Source organism: Camelus bactrianus, chromosome 11, assembly GCF_048773025.1.
Source record: "Camelus bactrianus isolate YW-2024 breed Bactrian camel chromosome 11, ASM4877302v1, whole genome shotgun sequence".
NCBI classification, from domain to species: Eukaryota; Metazoa; Chordata; class Mammalia; order Artiodactyla; family Camelidae; genus Camelus; species Camelus bactrianus.
The window spans coordinates 55,740,713-55,764,634 of NC_133549.1; the positions used below are offsets into that span (position 1 = coordinate 55,740,713).

Below are 23,922 nucleotides of genomic sequence, written 5' to 3' on the forward strand. Positions count from 1 at the left end.
TTTTTTTTCCTTTTGTGTGAAAACTGCTGTTGGAATTTTGATAGGAATTGCATCGAATCTGTAGATTTGTTGGGTAGTATGAACACTTTACAATATCAATTTTTCCAATCCATGAATATACATATCTTTCCATTAATTAGTGTATTCTTTAATTTTTCATCAACATTTTAGTTTTCAGTGTACACATATTTCTACTCCTTGGTTAAATTTATTTCTAAGTATTTTATTGATTTTGATGCTAATATAAATGGGATTGTTTTTAAAATTTCTCTTTTTGATAGTTCATTTTTAGTGTATAGAAATGAAATTGATTTTGGTACATTGATTTTGTTTCCTATGAGTTTACTGAATTTGCTTATTAGTGTCAACAGATTTTTGGTGAAGTCTTTAGGGTTTTCTATGTATATCATCATATCATCTATAAGTAGAGATAATCCTATTTCTTCCTTTCGATTTATTGTCTTTTATTTCTTTCTCTTGCTTCATTACCCTGACTAGGACTTCCAGTAATATGTTGAATAAAGTGGTGAAAATAGGCATCTTTGCCTTTTTCCTGATCTTACAGAAAAAGCTTTCAGCTTTTCACCATTGAGGAAGATTTTAGCTGTGGGTTTGTTATATATGGCCTTTCTCAAGCTGAGGTATGTGCCTTCTAAACCAAATTTTTAGTTTTTATCATAAAAGGATGTTAAATACAGTCAAATGCTTTTTCTGTATCTATTTTGATGATCATATGAGCTTTACCCTTCATTTTGTTAATGTGGTGCATTGCATTGATTGATTTGTGAATATTAAACCCTCCTTGCATCCCTGGAATAAACAACACTTGTTCCTAGTATATGATCCTTTTAATAATTGTTGAATTCAGTTTGCTAATATTTTGTTGAGGATTTTTGCATTTATATTCTTCAGGGATGTTGATCTCAAGTTTTCTTTTGTAGTATCCTTGTCTGGTTTTGGTATCAGGGTAATGCAGACCTTGTAGAAGAGAACTGTTCCTTCCTCTTCAGTTTTTTGATGGTTTGAGAAGGACTGGTGTTAGTTCTTTATAAACATTTGGTAGATGCACCTGTGAAGTCATATGTTTCTGGGTTTTCCTTTGTTTGGAGGTTTTTGATTACACTTCAATATATTTAATCATTATTTATCTGTTCAAGTTTTCTGTGTCTTCATGATTCAGTTTTGGTAGGCTGTATGTTTCCAGGTATTCATCTATTTCTTTTAGATTATCTAATTTATTGACTTATAATTGTTCATAGTAGTCTCTTATGATCCTTAGTATTTCTGTGGTATCTGTTGTAATGTCTTCTCTTTTATTTCTGATTTTATTCTTTTGAATGTTCTCTGTTAGTCTAAGCAAAGCTTTGTCAATTTTATTTAAAAAAAAACCAGCTAAGTTTCATTGATCTTTTCTATTATCTTTCTAGTCTCTATTTCATTTATTTCTGATCTGATCTGTTATTTCATTCCTTCTACAAATGTCTGGCTTAGTTTGTCCTTATTCTAGTTGCTCTGAAGTAATGTTATGTTGTTTATTTGAGATCTTAAGTTTTTCCTTCATATAAGAATTTATTGTGATAAACTTCTCTCTTAGAACCTTTTTTTCCTGCATCCCATAAGTTTTGGTATTTTGTTTCCATTTCCCTTTGTTTAAAAATACTTTCTGATTTCCCTTTTCACTTCTTTGATGACTCACTGGTTGTTCAAGTAGCATTTGTTTACTCTCCATATATTTGTGAATTTTCCAGTTTTTCCCTTGCAATTTATTTATAGTTTCAAACCACTGTGGTCAGAAAAGATACTTAATATAACTTAAATTTTCTCCAAGTTACTAACACTTGTTTTTTGGCCTAATATATGATCTATCCTGAAGAATGTTCCATGTGTGCTTGAAAAGAATATGTATTCTGCCACTGTTGGAATGCTCTGCATATGTGTGTTAAGTCCATTTGATCTAACTTGTAGTTTAAGATCAGTTTTTTCTTACTGATTTTGTCTTGATGATCTATCCATTTTTGAGTGTGGGGTATTGAAATCCCCTACTATTATTGTATTTTTGTTTATTTCTCCCTTGAGAGCCATTAATATTTACTTTATATATATTTAGGTACTCCTATGTCAATCATCTAGTTCCTGAATTTCTCTCAGAGGGAATTGCTCTGTGTGTAGTTGTGTATTCAGTGGGTCCACTGGAGGAAAGAATTTCAAGACATTCCTATGTTGTCGTCTTGACCTAGACAGATTCCATCATGGCACATATTTCCTTTAAAATTCTCAGCAAGGCACAGAATAAGACAAAGGGGAAAATCTGGACTATACTTTCAGACATATGTCTAAATAGATGGATGAAACAGTTCTTGTCAAAGCTAGGAATAACAAACTCACATGATGATTACATGTTCTGGTGTTAAAGATAGAATTCAGTCCCATTTACCCTTTATTTACAACTCCTGCTTTGTTAAATCTTTATAAATTCAGATTGGTTCTTAAAGGAAAGTCTACATATGCCAGTGAAAGTGTACATTGGTTCCAGCTCTTGCTTTATCCCGCTGTGTGGTGATAGAATATTATCTTTGGTATTTACAACTTAATTGTTGTCTCTATCAGATAAAATAACCTCTAAGATACTCCTCAGCACTTAAATTCCAGGATTCTCTGATCCTGAAAATTGGAACAGTTCAGTATCAAAGGCAGATATCTCTTGAGGCATGTGATTAGTCAGTGAGAGCAGCTGCTTCAATGCTGATGAGTGATGGGGGAAGCTGACCTACATCTGGAAGTTCAGCAGGCTCTCTCCCCAACAGAGCCCTATCTAAATGCCTGTCTGGTTGCATTTCATCTAGACTCCCTTATCAGCCTTGAACATCAAGGTGAAGAAAAGATACACTTGATCATAGACCCAGCAGATTTCACTTCCAGCAACCAAGACAAGGGAATCACTAGCAATGATAGGAGGTAGGCTTGACAGCTACAGCCTGAAGTTGTCCTAAATTACAGCTACTTCATCCTCTTCTCTCCAGTCGCAGCGTTCTCTCAATTTTGAGAAACACTCTATTCTGTTTCTTCCTGTTAGCTCTTTTATTTCATCTTATTCATTACTTTGGATATGCCACCTGGTGTCATGAGAAGGAATACCAAGACCTTAGCTAAATATATTCTAACAAATAAAGCAGGGCCACAGCATGCCCTCAGTTCACTATAAAACACTAATATGGCTATGTACATGCCAAGACTCAAGGACAAGCATACCCTGTCAGCTATAATCTCAAAATATATCTGTAACTTCACAAGTTATCACCACCTTCGATGGTACTACCCAATCCAAGCACCATCATCTCTTGCCTTCCTACATTTTATTCTCCCCATGCTCTTTCAAATTATCAGTCAGACCATATCACTCCTTTGCTCAAAATTCTTTCCACTTTCCTAATTCACTCAAAGTGAAGACTAGAACTCCTCATGGACTAGAAAGCTCCCTATAAGCTGGTCCTGAGCTTCTGTTCAAACATTTTGTATTTCTCTCCACTTTACTCTCTTGTAATGCTTTAATCACCACAGTCTTTTACTATTCCACAAAGACATGAAACACTCTCTTGTCTCATGGCCTTTGCTTCACTATTTTCTCCTTCCAGGGCACTAATTCCTTCAGTCATACTTGAATTTCTGCCCCATTTTGTTCTTGTCTCTCAATGACAAAGCGGCTCAATTGTCACCTTATCAGTGTTTACCATCTATGTAATATAAAAGTTTTTCATGATATCCCTTTAAATTTTGCTTCATTTTTTTCCTTCATGATATGGTATGACATTATAATCCATATTTTCTGTTTGCTTGCTTAGTCTCCTCCACTAAATTATAAATCACTGAAGTCAGGAACTTTCTTTGCTTTTGTCACTGTATCTCAAGTGTTAAGAATAGAGCATCACACTTCTTAAGCACTGAATTTGCTACAAGAGTAAATACCTTTATTGCTTGTATTTAAGTATATTTAAGCAAATCAAAACAAAGGGATCTTGGTAAAGCAAATCATTGGCCCAAATTATAAACATGCATATTTCTCCAGCAGAGCTAGTCAACAGAAACACAAACAGTTTGGAAATGTGAAATAAAGATACAAGAAATCCAGGTAGAAAGAGCTCAAATGCTGGTTGTTAAATTTCAGATTCAATTGCATGAGTGCAGATGTCTCTCTTCATTATTTTTTATCATCACTTAAACATTCTTCTGATATGACGATGATGATGATTGATGATAATGATGTTGATTATAAAGACAAAATCCCTGAAGATGTTTTGCTCCTAAATTTAGAAACCATGTACAGCAAGATTGATTAAGAATTTTGTATCCTTTTAATTCTCTCTCAGTAACCTTACTTTAAATACATACATCCTTTCACATCCACCTACATTTGATATTTCTTGAGGTCTTTTCTCCACCAAGGAAAATCTGTGACTTCAGTGGATAAATGGACAAAACCCTGAGTTGCAAAGACTGAATCTTTTCTACCAGGATCATTTTCCTTGTATTATCAGTCACCAATGAGTCTAAAAATCTGAAATCCATATTTTCAGTTTATTAAACTGGACAGAAAACAATTTCCTTAATTATTTATGGTGTTCAGCTTTATTGAAAAAGAGATAATTAATTGCGTAATTTAATATCACATAATGAAAATGATCTGACCTGGCCCCTGAGTTCAGTCATTGAGTTCAGACAAATTTTGGTGAAAATCTATACTTAGTTACTTGCTCTCAATTATCCTAGGATTATTATCCTTACTTGTGATGCTAGAAATTTTAGCTCACCTCAAAAGTACTGTGATGGTTAATGCACTTGAATGCATAAAAGGTGTAAAATAAAGCATAACTCCCGTCTCTTTGTTATATTTAAAGTAAATAACTTTCCAACTAGAAAATTTTTCATTAATTTGTTTAAAGAGTAGAGTGATAGATACTAATAATCTCATGCCTATATGTACTCATTCCTTTTCTATACATATTAATTTTTCCTTACTTAAGAACCTGCAGTTCCTTCTATTATAAGTGATGACTCTCTCTGCCCAAGGAAACTTTCTTGGCACAGATGCAACGCAGTTCGAAGTTGCCAAGATGATGACACGTTCTCAGCCAAAGATGATACAACTTCCTCATTATTCAGATGAGAAAACTGTATATACCGTCTCCCTGGGGTCCCAAAAGAAGTTTGAGTATCAGTCATCTATGAAAGTACCATGTTCACTAGTGTACCTGTACTTGTTTCATTCCTTTCCAGATCCAAAATACCCAGTTCCTCACAGTCCTTCTTGGGATCATCACCAAAGCAAATTACCTGCACTCAAATTTATATATTGGGATCTCTTTTAGTGAGACCCAAACAAAAACAGTTGATGCAACCTGTGGTCCGAGAAATCAGATTTTTTAGAATAGGGTTATGGGATCTTGCAACAAAACACTAAGGGTTGCCACTGCTAATGGTAAGTTGCATGGTGTTAACATATGAAATAGTGTAGCAAAAAAGTTCTAAGACTCATCTCTAATGAACTGGGATGAGGTACGGTATAAGGGGGTGCATTAGCTTTTATAATGTCTCTAAAGATTACAAGATTTTAAGCCAAAGGTAATTGCCAAAGAATCCTTGAAATTAAAACAAACAAATAAACAAATAAATAACTAGCTAGCTAGCTAGCTAGCTTCAGGCCAGCCATTTAACCCAGTGCATGTTGTGCAAGACAGACCTCCCTTATAGGATTTAAGAACTTCATTTTCCCTTCCTACAGTCAAAGAGTAGAATGTGTTGAAAATCAAGATTAAAATTTATTGTTAGTTAGAATGAGGAGTTACAATGAAGCTGAACTCCTACCCCAATAAGTCACCTATGCTAAAGTCAGAGCTCTGATAGAGAAGCAATTGAGATCTTGATATCTGGCAGAGGACATTTGAGTGGATGCTTCTGAGAACCCCAGACTGGCCATAAACATAGGATTCACTTTTGTTCTAGCCTATACTTTATCACACAGAAATTTCTTTCTTAGTAGAACATTGGAAGCGTTTTCTCGAGATGAAGCTAAGTCGATAGCTTGGGAATGACACTTGTGGGGTTGGAGTTTTATGCAGAAATGGTGCTCTATCTCTGATGCTAAAGCATATGGGTCAAGGAAGCAAGTGGTGGTGGTAGTAGAAGAGACCTATCCCACTGTCATTTCCAGTGACCCTATGGATAATTTATACTTCTCTCTATAAAATCAGAAACTATGGAATTAGAGGTTCAATTTTGGAAGGAGGTTGGGCAAAGTGATATTCCTCCTAGAAGAGAAATGAATTTTGCTAAAAGAAAAAAAAAAAGTGCTATGACAACAATTTAGTCCTTTCTGTTTTCTCTTTCCAGTAGACCTGTAGGTGGCCAGAAATTAAATACTATACTACTGGAAGTAATTAATCTTTAGGAGATTGTGACATAGCAAAGACAAACATGTGTATATACTGAGTTCAGAAAATTCACTGGGGCACCTCTTGGTACATCCATGCTTGGTGATGACCTTAAATTGGCAATTGTAGAAATCAAAGACTTAAAAATTCATAGTAACCAGATGTTCATGTACCTCAGGGTTAAATATCTAAACTACTTTGTTAAGCAAGCAATCTAGATCATCAGATGTATTGATTGAGGTTGAAAACAATCTGGATGGACTCCTATATAAAAGGGAAAAATAATTCTATAGATTCTAAGCTAATTGCAATTGGAGGAAATTGGGTGAAATATGGAATGTCTATATTATTTCTTAAAACTGTGATCTTCAATTATTATTTCAAAATTAAGAGTTCATGTCTTAAATAATTAGAAAAAATGTTTAGGATTCACTATATCTTACCTCACAAATTCTCTTATAAATATGTATGTAAAATTTTGACTGGCCTTGATTTTGCAAAAGCAATGGTAAGATTGAGGAATACAATGTGAGACACAGATAGATATAAGGAGTGCAAGTGGTAGACTAGAAGAAACTGCTGGCATTCTACTTAAAAACTTTTAGCACTAATTTGTCCTGTGCCTGACGCTAATAGCTTTCTCTGTCTGGGAGAACATACTCTACCCATGCACAGGGCAGAGTGTAACTACTAAGAAATTCATACCTCTGGGAACGACCCCAAAGTATAACAATTGAAAATGTTGCATATTTATCCCAGCTTTACTGACATTTAGGACAATTTTGAATCATTACCCAGAGATCACAGTTGGTGTGTGCCCCAATTACCTACAACACTTAACATGCTCACTAAATACTATGTATGCGCTTCCTTCCTTTCCCTCTCTTATTTCACACTCAAATCCAAAGCTTCTTAGGACCACCCCCCAGACAAATTACTTGTACTCAAATATTATCGTGGGGTCTTTTTAGTGGGATTTGAACCAAAGACAATTAATGATATGAAATCCTCTGTGGTGACTTATTTTCACCTCTATACTTTAGGGAATATCTGAAATATGAGACACACATGTTTTGTTATAAAGCATATTAAGACATGAAATTAAGAAAACAACGCTATTGCTTTATTCCTGATTCCAAGCAGTACGTAAGTTGTAAGTGCACTTGCCTTTTCTATTAAATCTCCCAGTTTCACTGAAACTTTGGCAGACTCTGAAACCTAGAAGTAGCCAAAACCCTGTGATATGTACCCCAGCTGAACCATCCTCTACACTCATTCTCCTAACTTCTTAGTTATATCAAGACTGTGATATCGTTGTTTTCACTTTTGGGAAACCCACAGGCTGCACAGTGATTATTCTCCCTTTGGCACACTCTGTCCTGGAAACTAACATGATTTCAAAATTATCTTCACTGATGCTGGAGGGAATAGATCCGAATTATTTTTTGCTGGTGCCATTATGTTTTCTCCTCTCTTTCTTTCATTCTGTCTAGGCTAGAAAGTTACTTATTGTCCAAAATTGTTTCTCCAGGAAATTCTTACCCGACCAGTTCTCCAACCTTAAATGTCTACATGCCTTACTGTGACATGGCCTTGTTTCAAATATTTCATCAAATCTGTAAAAATTTAGATCTGAAGAGACAACTGGTCTCCCTAATATACAGATGAGGAGTGTGAAGTTTTGACTACCTAGTTTATGAAAGAAGACTAAAGTTCACATGATTTCAGTGACTTGCCTAAGGTAGCACAGTAAGTTAATGACAGAGCTAAGACCTCAGCAAATCACTGTTTTATTATGTTCTATATACAACAGAGACAGAAACATGGAAACAAAGGAATGAATGACATAGCACATGTATACCAAAATGAGGATTCACTATGAGACAATTAAGAGAATGGCTATCAATCAAGATGTTAATTTTTCAAATTGAATTGGTCATAAGATTTATACTGATTTTAAAGATATTAAAATGTAAACATGAGCATTTTAGCATTAATAGAATACCATAATGATGATCACAATAACTGACATTTATAGAATGTATTATTCAAGTGACATACATGTATTATTTAATCTTTGCAACAATTCTTTTTAGTCTGTCTGGTACAAAACTAATACCTCATCCACACCAGTAACACAATGCTAAACTATATGGGAATTTTTTTTTTACAATAGCAGTTTGCCTCTCCCAAACAGACTCTAAGTATTCTTGGTTGAACTTGAATATTCACACATTTATGCCACCCAATCTGAATAAATCTGTAATTAGGAGGTTGCTTGAATCAGTACTCAAAACCTCCCAGAAAAGAAAAGCCCAGGACCAGATGGTGCTGCTACAGAATTCTACTAGACATTTAAAGAATTAAGCTAATCCTTCTCAAATGCTTCCAAAATATTGAAAAGGAGGAAACATTTTTGCTATAGACTGAATGTGTTCCCTCAAAATTCTAATACTGAAATCCTAACCCCCAAGTTGATGGTATTAAGAGGTGGGGCTTTTAGAAGGTTATTAGGTCATGATGGTGAAATCTTCATGAATGGGGTTAGTGCCATTATAAAATAGGTCCCAGAGATCCCTTTCCCCTTCCAGCAGATGAGGGCTCAGTGAGGAGGTGCTAGCTATGAACCAGGAAAAGGGCCCTTACCAGACGCTGGATTTTCTGGCACCTTTATTTTGGCTTTTCCACTCTCCGGAACTGTGAGAAATAAATTTCTGTTGTTTACAAGCCACCCAGTTTATTTAGCCTGAATGGACTAAGACAACTTCCCAACCTTTCTTCCTATGAGGTTAGCATTTACTCTGATAAAGCCAGACAAGACACTACAAGGGGGGAAATTGCTATAGAGCAATATTTCTCATGAATATTGATGTAAGAATCCCCAACAAAATACTGTCAAGCCAAATTCAAGAGTGTATTAAGAGGATTATTCACAATGATCAAGAAGGCTTTATTCCTGGAATGTAAGAATAGTTCAACATATGAAAAGCAAACAATGAAATGGGAGAAAATATTTGCATATCATACATATGATAAGGGATTAATATTCAAGACTATATAGAGAGTGCTCCTATAACTCAACAACAACAACAACAAAAAACCTGATTAAAAAAAAGAAAAGCCTTGAATAGTTATTTCTCCAAAGAAATGGCCAATTTGCATAAGAAAAGATGCTCAACATCACTAATTGATAGGGAAAAACAAATCAAAACCACAACAAGATACCGCTTCATACTCACTAGGGTGGATATAACAAAAAAAGAAAAAAAACAAGTTTTAGTGAGAAGATGGAGTAACTGGAACTCTTGTGCATTGCTTGAGTAAATGCAAAATGATACAGCCACTGTAGAAAACAATATGGTGGTTTCTCCAAAAATTAAACAGAATTATCACATGATCCAGCTTCTTCTCTTCCAGAGAAAAAACAGCTATGCCCAAACCCCACCATCCTGAACAGTTCTCATTTCCATGTGTGCATGTTTGATGGTGCAGAGGGGAAGGTGTGAGGGCAGAGAGGGGTTGGGGAAAGTAACTGCAAAGAAAATACTAAAATGTAAAAAATGACATGTGACTTCTGAAGATTAGAAAGCAGATCAAAAGAAAATCATAGCCTTAAAAAAAACTTGTCGAAGCATGAAATCTTCAAATGTACTTGAATTCAAAACAATACCATTGAATTATGATACTGCAAGTACTTCTTAAAAACAAATTTTGAGAACTGTTTATGATGGTGATTCATTCATCCTCTCATAGATACTTCAGGGTAGAGTAAGGAGTCTGACAGAGAGGTAAGAGATAAAGTATTGCAAGTGATGCAAGAAGTAAAAAGGGGGAGCATGACTACTGGTGTGAATGTGTGTAATTAAATGTCTCAGCAGAGAAAATGCAGCAACTGAGTAAACAAAAGAAAATTCCCAAAGAAGCTAGGAGATAATATTTTAAACTCAGAAGCAACATTTAGCAGTTTGCCTGATTTGGTTTTAACTAAGCATATTATAAACCTACCAAACAAAACTGTTGTCTGGTGTTTAGAGCAGGGGTCGGTACAGGGGAGAATTCATTAGTCATGTTGAGAGGGTTTGTAAACATTGTGTATCTTCTACTGTGTATCTTCTAACAGTGAGACAAAATGACTCAAACTGTTCAGTTTTCCTAAGAACACTAATAATTTAGGACTGTTTTTAGCTATAAATAGTTCAGCAATCATTTCTTCAAATCAGGTACATTTTGGGATTTAAGCACAGAATGAGAAAGAGATGGAAGGAATAGTGAGAGAAGCTCTAATGTAGTAAGTTTTTCAACTTTGGTATGGGAAATGGAGACTATAATGAAACTAGTATCCCTCCCTTTGACTAAAATTCTATTTGCAGCCTACACTTCTCTTTTTTTACTTAAGATGAAAATCCTTTGAGAAGTGGCTTTTTCCAGACAAGTAAACCTCTATTATTAACAAAGGTAAAAGGAGATTTTCCTGAAATATTTGCCTGAGGAAACCAGAACTGGATCCAGAAGATTTAAGCTATTTGATATAACTTCAACTTTTCAGTAGCTTCATAGAGTACAAAATGTTTTGGTTTTTTTGGTTTTTAACTTACTCAGAGCGGTCCAAAACAGCTGTCCTTACCCAGGTTGCTTGCATCCAAGTAACAAGGACCCAGGCTTCCTCCATTTTTTGTCTCTACTTTCCTCAAGATCCTCACTGTCCTCTCCATTTAGCCAACAGACAGAGAAGGATGAGAGGTGGTGTGAGGGAGGGTCGCCTGAGCCAGGCTTGGAAGTAGCATGTATCATTTCTGTCCACATCTTCTTGGCTATAGTCCAATCACATGGCCTCACCTACTCTGAAGGAGGGAGGGCAGGAAATACAGCTTAGCTGTAGGAGTTGAGCGAACAACCAACAATTTGGGCAATTTCTCTCTTCTTACGCAGATTTTTATTTCCTGAATTTATTTTCTGTGAGAACAAAACAAAATTTATATACAAAATTGTGTACCTTACCCAAATGTGTCTGCTTTTCTGGCCTGTGTGTGTGTGGAATATACACGTATGAGTTTAAATAATTTACTTTGCAATACCTTCTAAAGCAGAAGTTTGTTTTCATTTGCATTACCCTCTTTTATCATCAGCCTTCTGCCTCAGGCTACACCTCTTTTTTGACTTCAGACTTTTGATAGAATCTAGTGTTCCCATCATTATAACATAATAGCCAACACTTCCTGGTATACCAGAATTCTAAATTCCTTTTTAGATCTCCAGTCCTTTTCAAAATGGTATCTTTTGTTTCATAGTCTTATGGACTACACAGCAAGTTGATAATATAATGTATACTAAAGTCTTAATGGAAAATAGTGTAGTGTTTCTCACAAAATGATTCGTAAATTCACTCCATCATGATCAGAGACACTTGTTAAATATGCAAAATCTGAACCAGGAATTGGGAATTAGAATCTTCAACAGAGGACTGAAACTGACATTTTAAAAAACACCTCATTTACAAAACAGAAACAGACTCATTGACATCGAAAACAAATTTATGGTTGCCGAATGGGAAACGGGGGTGGAGGGATAAATTAGGAGTTTGGGATTAGGAGATACAAGCTACTATATATACAACAGATAAACAAGGTCCTACTGTATAGCACAAGGAACTATATTCAATAGCTTATAATATAACCTCTAATAAAAAAATATATATGTATAACTGAATCACTATGCTGTACACCAGAAACTAACACAACATTGTAAATCAACTATACTTCAATTAAAAAAAATACATTGGATTATATGGGGGGTTTATAACTTAAAAAAAAAAAACCCCACCTCCACATGACTCTATTGCATATCAAACTTTAAGAGCTAAAGGCTTAGCTGCACTGTCTTCCTAGATAACATATTTGGATTCTTACAGTGACTTTTCAGAAAGTGAAGATTTTTTGTGTGTGGTAACAATGACATGTAGAAAGAAACTCTGAGCATAATGGCCCAGAATTTGAATAGCTGTTTGTTTGTTTGTTTTAGGCAAAGCATCTAATCCTTAGTTATTTAGTTCATGAATGGTAACAATAATAAATTAGTTAATGCCTAAAGCATCAAGATGTTCAATACCTATAATTGACTACCATACTGTTTAAAAATTGTAAACTGACAAAAACCTGCCATTTTCACTGAAAAGAACAATCAAGTAGGTGACAAAATCAAAACTAAGAAGGCAAATGGATAAACATTTAACTAAAGTTGCAATACTGATTTGCTTTTGTCTCTAACCTTCAAACTTTTGGGGACATTATTTACTGTAATTTGTTCAACTGCCTCTCCAGTCCAATTACAATTCTGTCCCAGTAACACATCCACACACATCTTTCCTTCAGCCACATTACCATTTTGCTGTTCCTGGACATATTCTTATTCTTTATATCCTATAACTGAAATTTTTTCTCTTTGTCTAGAATGTAGTTTACTCTAAAACTCCTTGACAAAACATACCACTTACAAAGTCCTCTCACATCCCACTATTACCAAAACATTCTCTGGATCTATTTCACCTCATGTGGAGTAAGCTCCCCATTTCACGTATTTCTATAGCTTATTTATGGTAGGTTGATTTTTAACATATTTTAGTAGGTAGAGCAAAACTATTTTATGTTATATGCCAACATCTAACAATTAGCAATAACTAAATTGGGTAATGTGGAAGGGGAGATGGGAAAAAATGGTCTGTCCTGTTTATGGCCGTTAGGGCCAAGAGCTAGAATTGACTACTGATGTCTGTTATACCAGTGGGAGCTGAGAAAGGCGATTAGTGCTAGCTTTTATACAGAACAATTTACACCTAGAGGGATCAAAGCCAATTAAAATTCAGCACACCATAATATGGCAGCAACTTTTTGTTTAAACTCAAATTATAAACCTATTGCCAGATATTCAATGATGTTTGTGATCAAAAGGTATTTGAATTGTTTGTGTTATGGTTATACCATAAAAGTGGTTAACTCACTTCTCTCAGGCCTTCATTCTTTTAGTCCAGGACATTCAAGTGGATTTTTGAAAGATCATTTCATGAAGAGAAATAAAATGTTCAAGAGACTCTGATGGTCTTCACAGAGCTATTCTCATGTTAGATATACTTAGGATTACATAGGTTAAATAAGCAAAGAGAATTAGAAAGTTATTTTCTCTTTGTTTTCCTAGATATGGGCTCTTCAGCAAAAACCATCTGCAAAGAAGCAAGTGACCACTGCTTGACAAAGCATTAGCAGTACTAGGAGTTTGGTTTCTTATTCAGTAGCACAGGAGGAGTAAAACCAAGGAGACAGCAAGACAGATATTACATGTTAATACAAAATGTCTCAAGGGGTTAAAGAAATTGGGGACTAAAGTATGAAATTTTATGGAAATCTCTGGACGACTTGTTACAAGGATGGAGATTCTTTACCCAGATTTCTGCCAAACAAATATACTTCTGTGAAGACAGTGATGCCTGGATTTTAGATTTTCCATTTTTCTGTTTTATATTATGTATAATTTCATATACTTAACCATATAGAAAATATTAGATAAACTTCCATCGAGATTGAACAAAACAAGTACACATTTCATCACAAAACTTTAACACTGCCAAACCAAGACAAACATCCAGGAAGCAAACATCTTTTGAATTCTAAGTCAGTACTAAGTGTGAACTCTGTTCCCAATACACAATTTAAAAATGAACCAGGCTGTCACATAGTTTCTTTACAGATAAACAGGATACTTGGGTGAAAAATAGCAAACTGTTGATAGCAATCAGTACTACAAAATGAGATGAGTTTCCTGTAGATTCCAGGTGTCTTCATGATTGAAATAAATGACTCCTTAAAAAATAACACAAAATAAATTAAATTAAATTTATAAAGAGAAAATGATGCCTGACTTCACATTTTAGAATATATGTAACTGCACATATATTCAAAAAAATATTTAATGCTCAGGATAGCTAGGAAGAAAAAACAAAACACAACATCAAACAGCTCTATAACCTAAGTTTCCAAACTGAAATTAAGTATTATTACATGTCTAATGGACAAAATTGTTTTATTGAAAAGCCATTTAACACAGATAGTTCCTTTACATTGCACTCTAGTTGTTGGGAACTAAGTTTCTAGAGATAGAGGAAATCTGTATCTCTGTATCTCAAAGGCCAGAATCATTTCATTCATTACTGGAAGAGTGATATCAACATTAGTTGTGAGGGCTATGGATGGAAGGACCCATTTCTCTCTAGCAGCACCTGGATTTCTGAGGAGAGATCTCTGTGACTGGGGAGAGGAAGAGAAAGGGAAAGGAAGCTGACAAGAAAATCAAAGTGCCATGTCTTCTGCAGTCTGCTTTGAGACTTCAGCACAGGATCCACTCATGAACGTCTGGGTGGGCCCCACTTGAAGATCCCCCTCCTGGCCCTGTGGACACCCCCAAGACCCCAGATGCTGAATCCACACCCCTCCTAACTCTGTGGTTGATTCCTTGTGCCCACTCCAGAGGGCTTCCCCAAGAGCCAGCTCCTATAGGAGAAACCACAAACCTGTGCCACTTTCTGCAATAAAAAAGGTTTCTTATAGATCCAAAGTAAAAAAAAAAAGCCTAATTAAGGAAGCTGTCTGCTATTTCAAATGCAAAAGCAGAAACACATATCCTCAAACGCCATGAAAAGTCAAAGAAATATGCTATCATAAAGAGAAAATGATAGCGCTCCAGCAACTAAATTCAAAGACACAGAATATTGTAATCTATGAACATATACTATGTTCTAAGTGCTGCTTGGCCACTTGCATTTACTTATGATGTTCCTTCTGCTTAGTGCTCATGATTATCCTTGGTGCTGCCAAAACATTTCAATTCTTAGTCCTAAACAATGACAAACAGTTTTTGTTAGCATTAGTTTTTCACAGATTTTTCTTTTCTGCCTCCAAATTTAAACTCAGATTGTCTTTATCATTTTTTTTTAATTCTCAGAACTTTATATTCAGTACAAAGCTAACATTCAAATAATTTTATTTGTTTGAAATTGAACTCAAGAGGCAGCTCTTAGGGAAGTCTTCCCTAAAATAATCCAATGAACATTTACTAACTACTTTTAAATTTGAAGACATTGGAGTGTGTTCATTTGTGGATGCAAAGATATATACGTTCTTGTAGAGAGGAATTACAGAGAGCAAATGGTTAATGACAGAATCTGTATCTGAAAAAAAAAGGCCTGATATCCATATATTGGATAATGCAGTCACTCTCACTTCCTCCAGCTAATCTACATTCCCTGCCAGTTTTATGTATGTCTGTATATATGCATGTGTGTGTATGTATGTATGCACACACACACACACACACAAATGTTCAATATTTTATGACTGAATTCCTCAACTAAATTTACCATTTCTTTCTTTTTCCCCTTATTTCTTTCTCATGTTGAAAATGGCACACTGGAACAAAGCTAGATGTTTTAGTCATCATCTAGAGTTTTCAAACAAGAAACCAGCACGTTATAACCCCAGAGTCTATTATCTTCATGGAGTAACCAAATGAAACAACCACAGAAAATGCTAAACTTCAGAAACAAATTACTTCAAATTCCTTTTTTATTTCTAGAATATCTAGCCAGGGTAATGTGAGCCTCACATATTTGGAGACTGTGGACAGGCTTGTCCCTAAAGAGAAGTATTTTCTCTCTAAGACACATGTAAAGTGTAACTTCTTGTCTACTAAGTTATATACAGAATGAAAATTTAATATACCTAATTTTAAAACGAGTATTTTAATTAATAAAATTGTCACACTTACTGTTTACGATTGGTTAAGATTAGGCCCAAAGGTTTTACAATACAATTTCATAACATGGAGACTCTATAGGATATTTTAAACAAACTCATTCATTCTTCCATAAAAATAAACCCCATTTTGATTACTCCAACTCATGTTTGTTCATCCTATGATTTTTTATAGTACATAAAAACAAATATTTGTGTACTAGGTTATACATATGTATTTTATGGTCTATTCCTTTTAAAATGTTTCTTGTGATAATCTCTTATTTCCAATAATTCTGTCACCTTCTGAAAGCATGTCTAGATTTCCCCCTTCATTTTTCTATCCTCAAACATGATTTTAGGTACGCAGTAATCAACTCATTTAAATAAGTATCAACACTTTCACATGGGTATAATCACTATAAAATGCATGATGAAATGAATTATGCATACCTTGCATAGGTGTACTTGCTAAAGTCCATCTGACAACTGAAAATTAAGAAATGCATTTGAATATGACATCTAATATCTAATTTTTGTATAATGCAGAGCTCCATGAAGATTAACCAGTTTTTTAATAAATATTTCAACAGTTATACAATTCAATTTAACAACATAGATAGAGGAATTTACACCCTCCCAAAACAACAGCTTAAAAGGCTTCAAAACAAACATAAAATATGTTGATTCCTGAGACTCCAGTTCTCAGACTTAATGCCTAGGTTATTGAGGATTTCAAGAGCAAAGTGTATCAAAACTCAAACACTAAATTCCTCAGAGCCCAATGTTCACAGTATCAAAAGGGTCATTTAAACACTAGGCTGGAAATAATAATTAAATTAGGTTATTTAATTTCACACTGTTTGTAGTTCAAAATATACACTTACTTGGCCCAAAGAGGAGACATAAGAATTGTAATATAAGAAGTTACATAATTCTAGAAGACAGGAATGGATGTGTTAAGTACAGAAAGATTCTAAAATGGTAAGACAGTTTTCTTTTCATGATGGAGTAGAATATGTGAAGTGAACTTAGTTTTATAAATTTAAACATTGTAAAGATAGAATGAGAGAGATTAGCTTTGCTGAAATAATCCAGAAGTTAACAAAAGAAATAAACAAATCCACTATCATATGGAGACTTGAACACACCTCTCTCAGAAGATACTCAAAAAACAAAAAAATTAAGTATATAGAAGATATAAAGTAAAAAAAAATAACAAGCATAATCCAATAAACATACAGAAAACATTACACATGGCAATTCTAAAACAGACATTCTTTTAAAATCCATATGAAAAAGTTTACAAAAAAAAAAAAGGAATAAAACCACTCATTCAAGGTTACAGCTTTTTCCCTCGCCAAATTTCAAAGTTTTTTTTATTACATTGATGACATTTTCTGACCAAACTAGAATAAACAGAAAGGTTATCTTCTCACAAACATAGAGTAAAAAATTTCAAATTTATTTTTCTAAGAAACTCATGAATCACAGAAATAATTTTAATAAAAAATTCTATAAATCGAATGACTGAGAAATGACTAACAGAAAATCAGAAGAAATTTATAGCCTTAAACATTCATTTGCGAAAACAAAGATGCAAATATACAAGTATATTATCTGATAAAAATAGTTTACCAAAAGACCAGACCAAAACAAAACATATTCTCCACCTAAAAGCATAAGGTAGAAAATGATCCAGAAATGATTACTAATTAATGAATCAGAACAAACATACACGGCAGATCACAAACGCCAATTTTTTAATATTTGAATATTTGAAAATGAACGAAAATCTGAAAGGATGGATCAAAGTAAAAATTTGGTGAAGCACAAAAAAAGTATCAGGAACACATTAGGTCATCCTAAAACAGGCGGCAGATTTAGGTAAAAAAGATGACAACTTTATACCAATAAACTTAAAAAACTGGATATGAAAAATTACTAGAAAAAGTTGACAATACCAAGAAAATATGAAACTGAAACTAAAAAAAAATAAATAAAATGTTTACCATAAAAGAAAGTATTTTTAAAAAGGAAAATATTATTCTTACAGAGAATAGAAAGAAAATTTTCCTATTCGTTTCACAAAGTAAGCTTAATTTTCACTTTAGGTTATCAAACAGACTTCTAGTCAAGACAGACTAATAGAGTGTTGATTGTACTGAATCACTGCCTAGTCCCCAGTCCCCTCCCCACCCCTACCCTCCACTCTTCACTGGTTTGTGCCCCTCCTTTGAATAGAAAAAAGGAAGAAAAAAAACCATCTCTGGCTGGCAGCAGGGCCTTTTCAGCAGTCTCTGTAGAATCATAACCCAGGTTTTTGTGCAAGAGATCACAAGTTCCCAGGAGTAGTTTCCCTTCTTGCACATATCTACCTTGCACAACTAACAATGAACTGGTATAGCTTTTAGGGGAGCCTAAGAGAGAGCCAAGAACAGCTGGAAGCTGAAGTCCAGCTTCTATTTAAAAGTAAGTTCCAAGTTCCAAATCCTGAGCTTGTAATTCAAGACAATTGTGGCCAATGTGAGGCTCCAGCCACATGGACAATTCAGGGGATTTAAACATAACAGATACTCAAGCCTCCCCTACTCTTTGGCCTCAGTGTGGACTGACGCATTCCACACTCCTTGAAAAAAATTTGGTTCCCAGCAGTTTTGCAGACCTCTGCTTTTGATTACTGCACGTTTGCCCAATCTCTTTCTCCTGTCCCCTGGCTTTGAGTATCTCAGGATATTATCATTCACCCCTAGCTTGGTGGGCTCCATATAAGTATCTTCTCTTCCTTCCCATAAGCCACTATGTGTGCAAAGATAGGGAAACTCCATACCATCCCAACCCATACCCCAGTCTCCCTTAATGGACACTTATTTTCTGGGACAGATATATGTATATATATTCTTGCTCTCCTTTCTGTTGCAGGCATTTTGGGGTATATGAGACTAGAAAAAAACAAACAAACAAAACAGACTGTAGGGATAAGGGAAGGAAAAATGGGGGACTGCGCATGTGGGTTGCTAGAAGGCTACAGAAGGGACCATGTGGGAGGAGGAGGATGGGCAGATTGAGGAAGCCTCTCTAAGTATTTGTATGTCCCTTGTGGAGAATATATACTCAATCCTCTCTGAGCCCCTCATTCAATAATGATGCAGGACCTCAAAGACTTCTGATACCTATCCTATTTCATATCTTAAAAATGGGGCCAACACATTTAAAAGGACAATTTGAGAGAAAACTAGAGAAAACTCAGAAAAGCAGAGCAAACCATCAGAGTGTACAAGGATCTCAATCTTCACCTGAGAGAAGGCATCCCAGTCTGAGGCAGAACAGGGAACACTGTCTCTTGAAACTCTCTTGACCAATAACAAAAGGTTCCAGTGTCTTTCTCATGGAGATATTGAGGTCCTTCTCGCACAGGAAGGTCATTTTCTTATAAGGAAAAGGAGTTTTCCACTCTCTGAGAACTGTCACTGATCTCTCTCTCTTACACAGCAGTTCCCACACTCCCAATTAGGGATGCAATCTCTTTCTCAAACAGTGCCCCACCACTGTCCACACACCCAGCAACAGACACTCAGGGGAACGGAGACTGAAAGCAACAGACACAAACACAAGAAGAAATACTAACTCAAATAGAAAAACTAACTCACATAGACACAGGACAATTAGAAATACTAACTCATATAGACACAAGGCAATACAGACAGATGGGGTCTCTATATTCTCTCACTATTGCTCTGTATCTTCTTATTCTGTTTTAGATTGCTACCCTATTTTAACACACTCTGAAATCATCCTATTGACCATTTTTCTTGTTCATTTTCATTATGTTCCACATGGCCAGGGACTGGTCAGATAAACCCCCTGCTGTAGCTCCCATTCACAGCAAGGCACCTGGCACAAAACAGGCACCTGGCAAATAAACATTTGGATCAGTAATTAAAATTATTTTCCCATATCTAACCACCTGCATAAAGCATTCACCTTCTCCTTAAATTAAGCTCAGCATGTTTGTGTCATATCGATTTGGGCAAGCAACCCCTTGGGCCCCAGGTCAGGGCCTCCTCCCCCCTACACCCTCTGTATTCACAACAGTCCCAGTGCCTATGGTGTTGCTGGCCTTTGAGTGCGACTCTTCTCATCAACCTATGAAGGTAAACAGACAAACAGGCAGCTGAGAGAGTTCTAGGGCTTTTAATCAACAGAATCCAGAGTCTGCTCCAATCTGAAATGTAATAAAAAATGAGACTGCCCTCAAGGAATTTAAGTCCATCCTGCAATGTGGGTGGGGCCTGACAGCTGGGAATGAGGAAGACACATTAGCCCAGGGTAGGATGGGCAAGGGGATAATGTACTAAACTTCAACCATAAGATAAACTCCTTGCTCCTTCCCACATCTCATCCCCTACATGAACAGTGGAGCTCAGAAGCAGAGACAGGTAGACCAGAGGCCCTCCCTCCTGCCGTACCTGCAGTCCAAGGACACCATGGTCTGAGCTGGAGTCTGATCTGTTCTAGGATCCTTCCCCATGTTGTCGTTCCCCAGGAAGCCATGGCAAGCTCGCACCTCCAGCAGGCTGTGGGCCGTCAGCCTTGGGGAGACACAGTATGGACAGTGGGTAAGGCCTATCTCTCAGCTTTTCTCTCTGGCTCCCTGCCCATCTGTTCCATCTCTCATTCACCTTGGATGACACATCTCTGTCTCTCCCCATGGTGTCCCGAGTGTTCTGCTTCTGGGGCTGGGTCAGCTGCTGGGGCTTATCCTTAGGAAGATCCAGCTTTTGTGGTATCTCTGCCTCTGCCCCGGGGAACAGCAGCTTACCCTGTAGGGTGTATAGCAGCTGGAGGAAGGTCTGGTGCCTGGAAGGAGGAGGTGGGTGTGAAGAAAGGGAACTCACCTGGACCACCCCTGGTCTACAGCCCATGCTCCCAGCCTCACCTCTGCAGCTTGTCCTGCTCTTGTCCTGCCTGCTGTTTAAGAGTTCCAAGTTCCTGATACAGTCGATCAAGCTCCTGCTTAGTTCCTTTCTGACGCTCCCTCACCTCTGCAGAAACCTCTGCCAGATGCTGCAGACGCTTCTCCTACCAGGAATGGAAATGTAGACATGGTTCCTCAGATGCTGAGGTCTTAGAGTCATTCCCCCAACTCCTCCAGCTTAGACCTAGCTGGGGGTTCAGAGCCTCAGATGGAAAGAGGGGCCTTACTCACTTTAGGCAGGACAAGGGGCCTAGAGAAAAGGGTCTGAATGAATTATTTCAGCATGAGACATTCTGGAGGGAAGAGGCATAAAGATGATGATAATACTTACTTAGTCTGTTATGTGCCAGGCACTATTTTAAGCACTCCCAGTACTAATTACTTAATCATCATAACAACTCTATATGGTAGATGCTACTATTTCCTCCATTTCACAGATGAATAAACAGAAGCACAGAAAGTTAGATGACTGCCCAAGATCATACAGTGGTTAAGTGGTGATGCTGAGATTCAAGTCTGTGTTGGCACCTATACTATAATGCCTCACAGGATGAAACAGGATGAAGGTTTTCCAGGCAGAGGACTTGGTCCATGCAATGGCATAGTGGTGGGAAAAGATATTTTCCTAGGGGAATGGACATACCTGTTGCAGCTGCCACTCCTTCTGGGCTATTCTGAGCTTTTCCATGGCCATTTGCTTCTGCAGGTAAGCAAAAGGATGGGAACAAAGAGAAGAGTGTATTTTTATGGCTGGATTTTAAAAGACAGCCAGTGGGTCCAACCCAGCATGCTCACCCTTTTCCTCCTCCTCTGTCTGCCTTTCCCTCCCCCTATCCTGGGTTCACCTTGGCCTGGAGTTGTTGAAGGGCCTCCTGGAGCTGTGCCTGCTTCCTTCGGGCCTCCTCCACCTTGGGCAGTGCCTGGGTTAGGGCACTTGTGATGGCTTCCACGTGCTCTTGGTAGGTAGCCTTCAGCTCTTTCCATTGCTCTTTGGCTTCAATTGCCTTCTGCCCTGAGAAGAGCCACATAGAATGAGGGTATAAGTGAGCCTGGCCTATCTACCTGCAACATTGGAGCCTCAGTCTTCCCATCAGCCAAATAGCTGACCTGACTTATGTTCCCCTTTCTTCTTCACTCAGGGCAGCCCCAATCCCAACCCCCTGCCTACTCACGGCTCGTGTCTTCAGAAGCCAAGGGGTCCAGGCCCTGGGCAGTGTTCTTCTGAACCAAGAAGTTCTGCAGGAAGTCTACTACTTGAAGCTGGCTGCAGAGGAGCTTGTCTTTCTTCCGGGAGTCCTGTTTAGAGGGTAGAGGCAGGGAACATTCTTACCTCCTTGCACTATCATTGCTGCCCTGTTTTGCAATAGGAGGAAACAGGAGCAGTCCCTGGTTTCTGAAAGGCTGGCTTCTATCTTGCACATACCATCACAAACTCAGCCAGGATCTGAGCAGGCAGTTCTGTCTCCTCCTGCAGACCAATAGGCTCCAGGATGTCTGCCACCTTGGCCAGGGCCCTGAAGGGTCAAGAAAACAGGGAAAACTGAAGGCCCCTGGGGTGCTAGTTCTACAGAACTTGTGTGCACATGCACATATGTGAATATTTATATTAATGCTGAATCTTGCCCTGACTAGTATCTGCAAACAGGCTTGAAGGGCCATCTAGGCCCAGGAATGGTGAGTGTACGAAGGACATACGGAGATAAGTGCCCTGAGGAAAACAGGCAAAGCAAGGGGAGGGCCATCTAGGCCCAGGAATGGTGAGTGCACGGAGGACAGACGGAGATAAGTGCCCTGAGGAAAACAGGCAAAGCAAGGGGAGTAAGGAATGTTAGGACGGAGCTGTGATTTTAAATAGGGAATGTTTCACTGAAGAGAAACCGTCTAAGTTTCTGAAAGCAGTCAGGGAGATATACAGAGAATGGAGGAGCCCTCCAAGAAGAGGACACAAGCCTTGGGGCGGGCGGGGTCTCAGAATACTTAAGGAGGGGCTCAGGACAGGGCACTGGATGTCTTGGTCTAGGCTCTCCAGAGATCTTCCTTGTTAGGGGCTGGAGCGGTCCTTTAGGAGGCAGGAATGAGGATGAAATGACCCACTGAGAGAGTGTGTTGGGACATCACGGCAGAGTCGTACCCCAACAGCTGTAAAGAATAGATGGGTATCAAGAAATTTACGTGGGGGCGCGCAAGGTCCGCCCTATCTCGTCCCCGGCTGTCACCTGGCGGCGGAGACTTACTCTAGGGCTGCAGTCTCCGCCTCGGTCTCCGCCGCCTCCATCTTTCCCCGGCCGCGCTTCAGTTCTACTTTCTGTCCACTTTGAATGCACCACAGCCTGCGCGCCGAAGCAAGCGATTGGATATCCGGTCAGTGGGCGGGAATAAAGGACCATCGTAAGCTCTCATTGGTAGGCGCAGATTCGCTCGTTGGCGCGCAGCTGTTTGGCGCAGGCGCAGTTGCTGCTGAGCGCGGCGTGAGCGCAGAAGTTCTACGCCTGCGCAGTAGCCCTTGGGCCGTGCTGAAGGCTGGAGGTGCGGCTTGAGTTCGCTCCGCGGCGCGCGTCCCAGTTCTCCTCAGACTAAGCGAAAGAGGGAGGAGCGTTGTGCTGTTTGACTTTTCGGGGCAACTCTCGGCATTACCTTAAAAAAAAAAATTCTGCTGCTGTAGAAGGAGAACACTGGGTCTTTCTTTCAAGTTGCTTGACGTCAGTAACGAGTAACAGTGATCTTAGAGACCCAGAGAGCGAAT

The 23,922-nt window shown here is 37.6% G+C and overlaps 1 protein-coding gene across 7 annotated transcripts; it reads right to left on the reverse strand.

Moving 5' to 3' along the window:
• Positions 1–3,981: 3,981 nt before the first annotated feature.
• On the reverse strand, positions 3,982–23,509 carry ZWINT (ZW10 interacting kinetochore protein). 7 transcript variants are annotated; one of them, XR_012510232.1, is made up of 10 exons: positions 23,414–23,509; positions 22,603–22,693; positions 22,352–22,475; positions 22,025–22,191; positions 21,823–21,879; positions 21,141–21,283; positions 20,884–21,061; positions 20,671–20,793; positions 16,655–16,690; positions 3,982–14,275 (listed from the first exon to the last, which is right to left on the reverse strand). XR_012510232.1 is itself a non-coding variant. In XM_010957967.3 (9 exons), exons 1-8 carry the CDS (start codon positions 23,452–23,454, stop codon positions 20,716–20,718), a joined length of 879 nt encoding a protein of 292 aa, XP_010956269.2. In that variant the 5' UTR covers positions 23,455–23,509; the 3' UTR covers positions 3,982–14,275; positions 20,671–20,715. The 7 variants fall into 7 exon arrangements, 6 of the variants coding, with proteins under 6 accessions (XP_010956269.2, XP_074230134.1, XP_010956272.2 ...); XM_010957967.3 differs by lacking the exon at positions 16,655–16,690; XM_074374033.1 differs by lacking the exon at positions 3,982–14,275 and having other exon boundaries at positions 16,191–16,690.
• Positions 23,510–23,922: the final 413 nt, after the last annotated feature.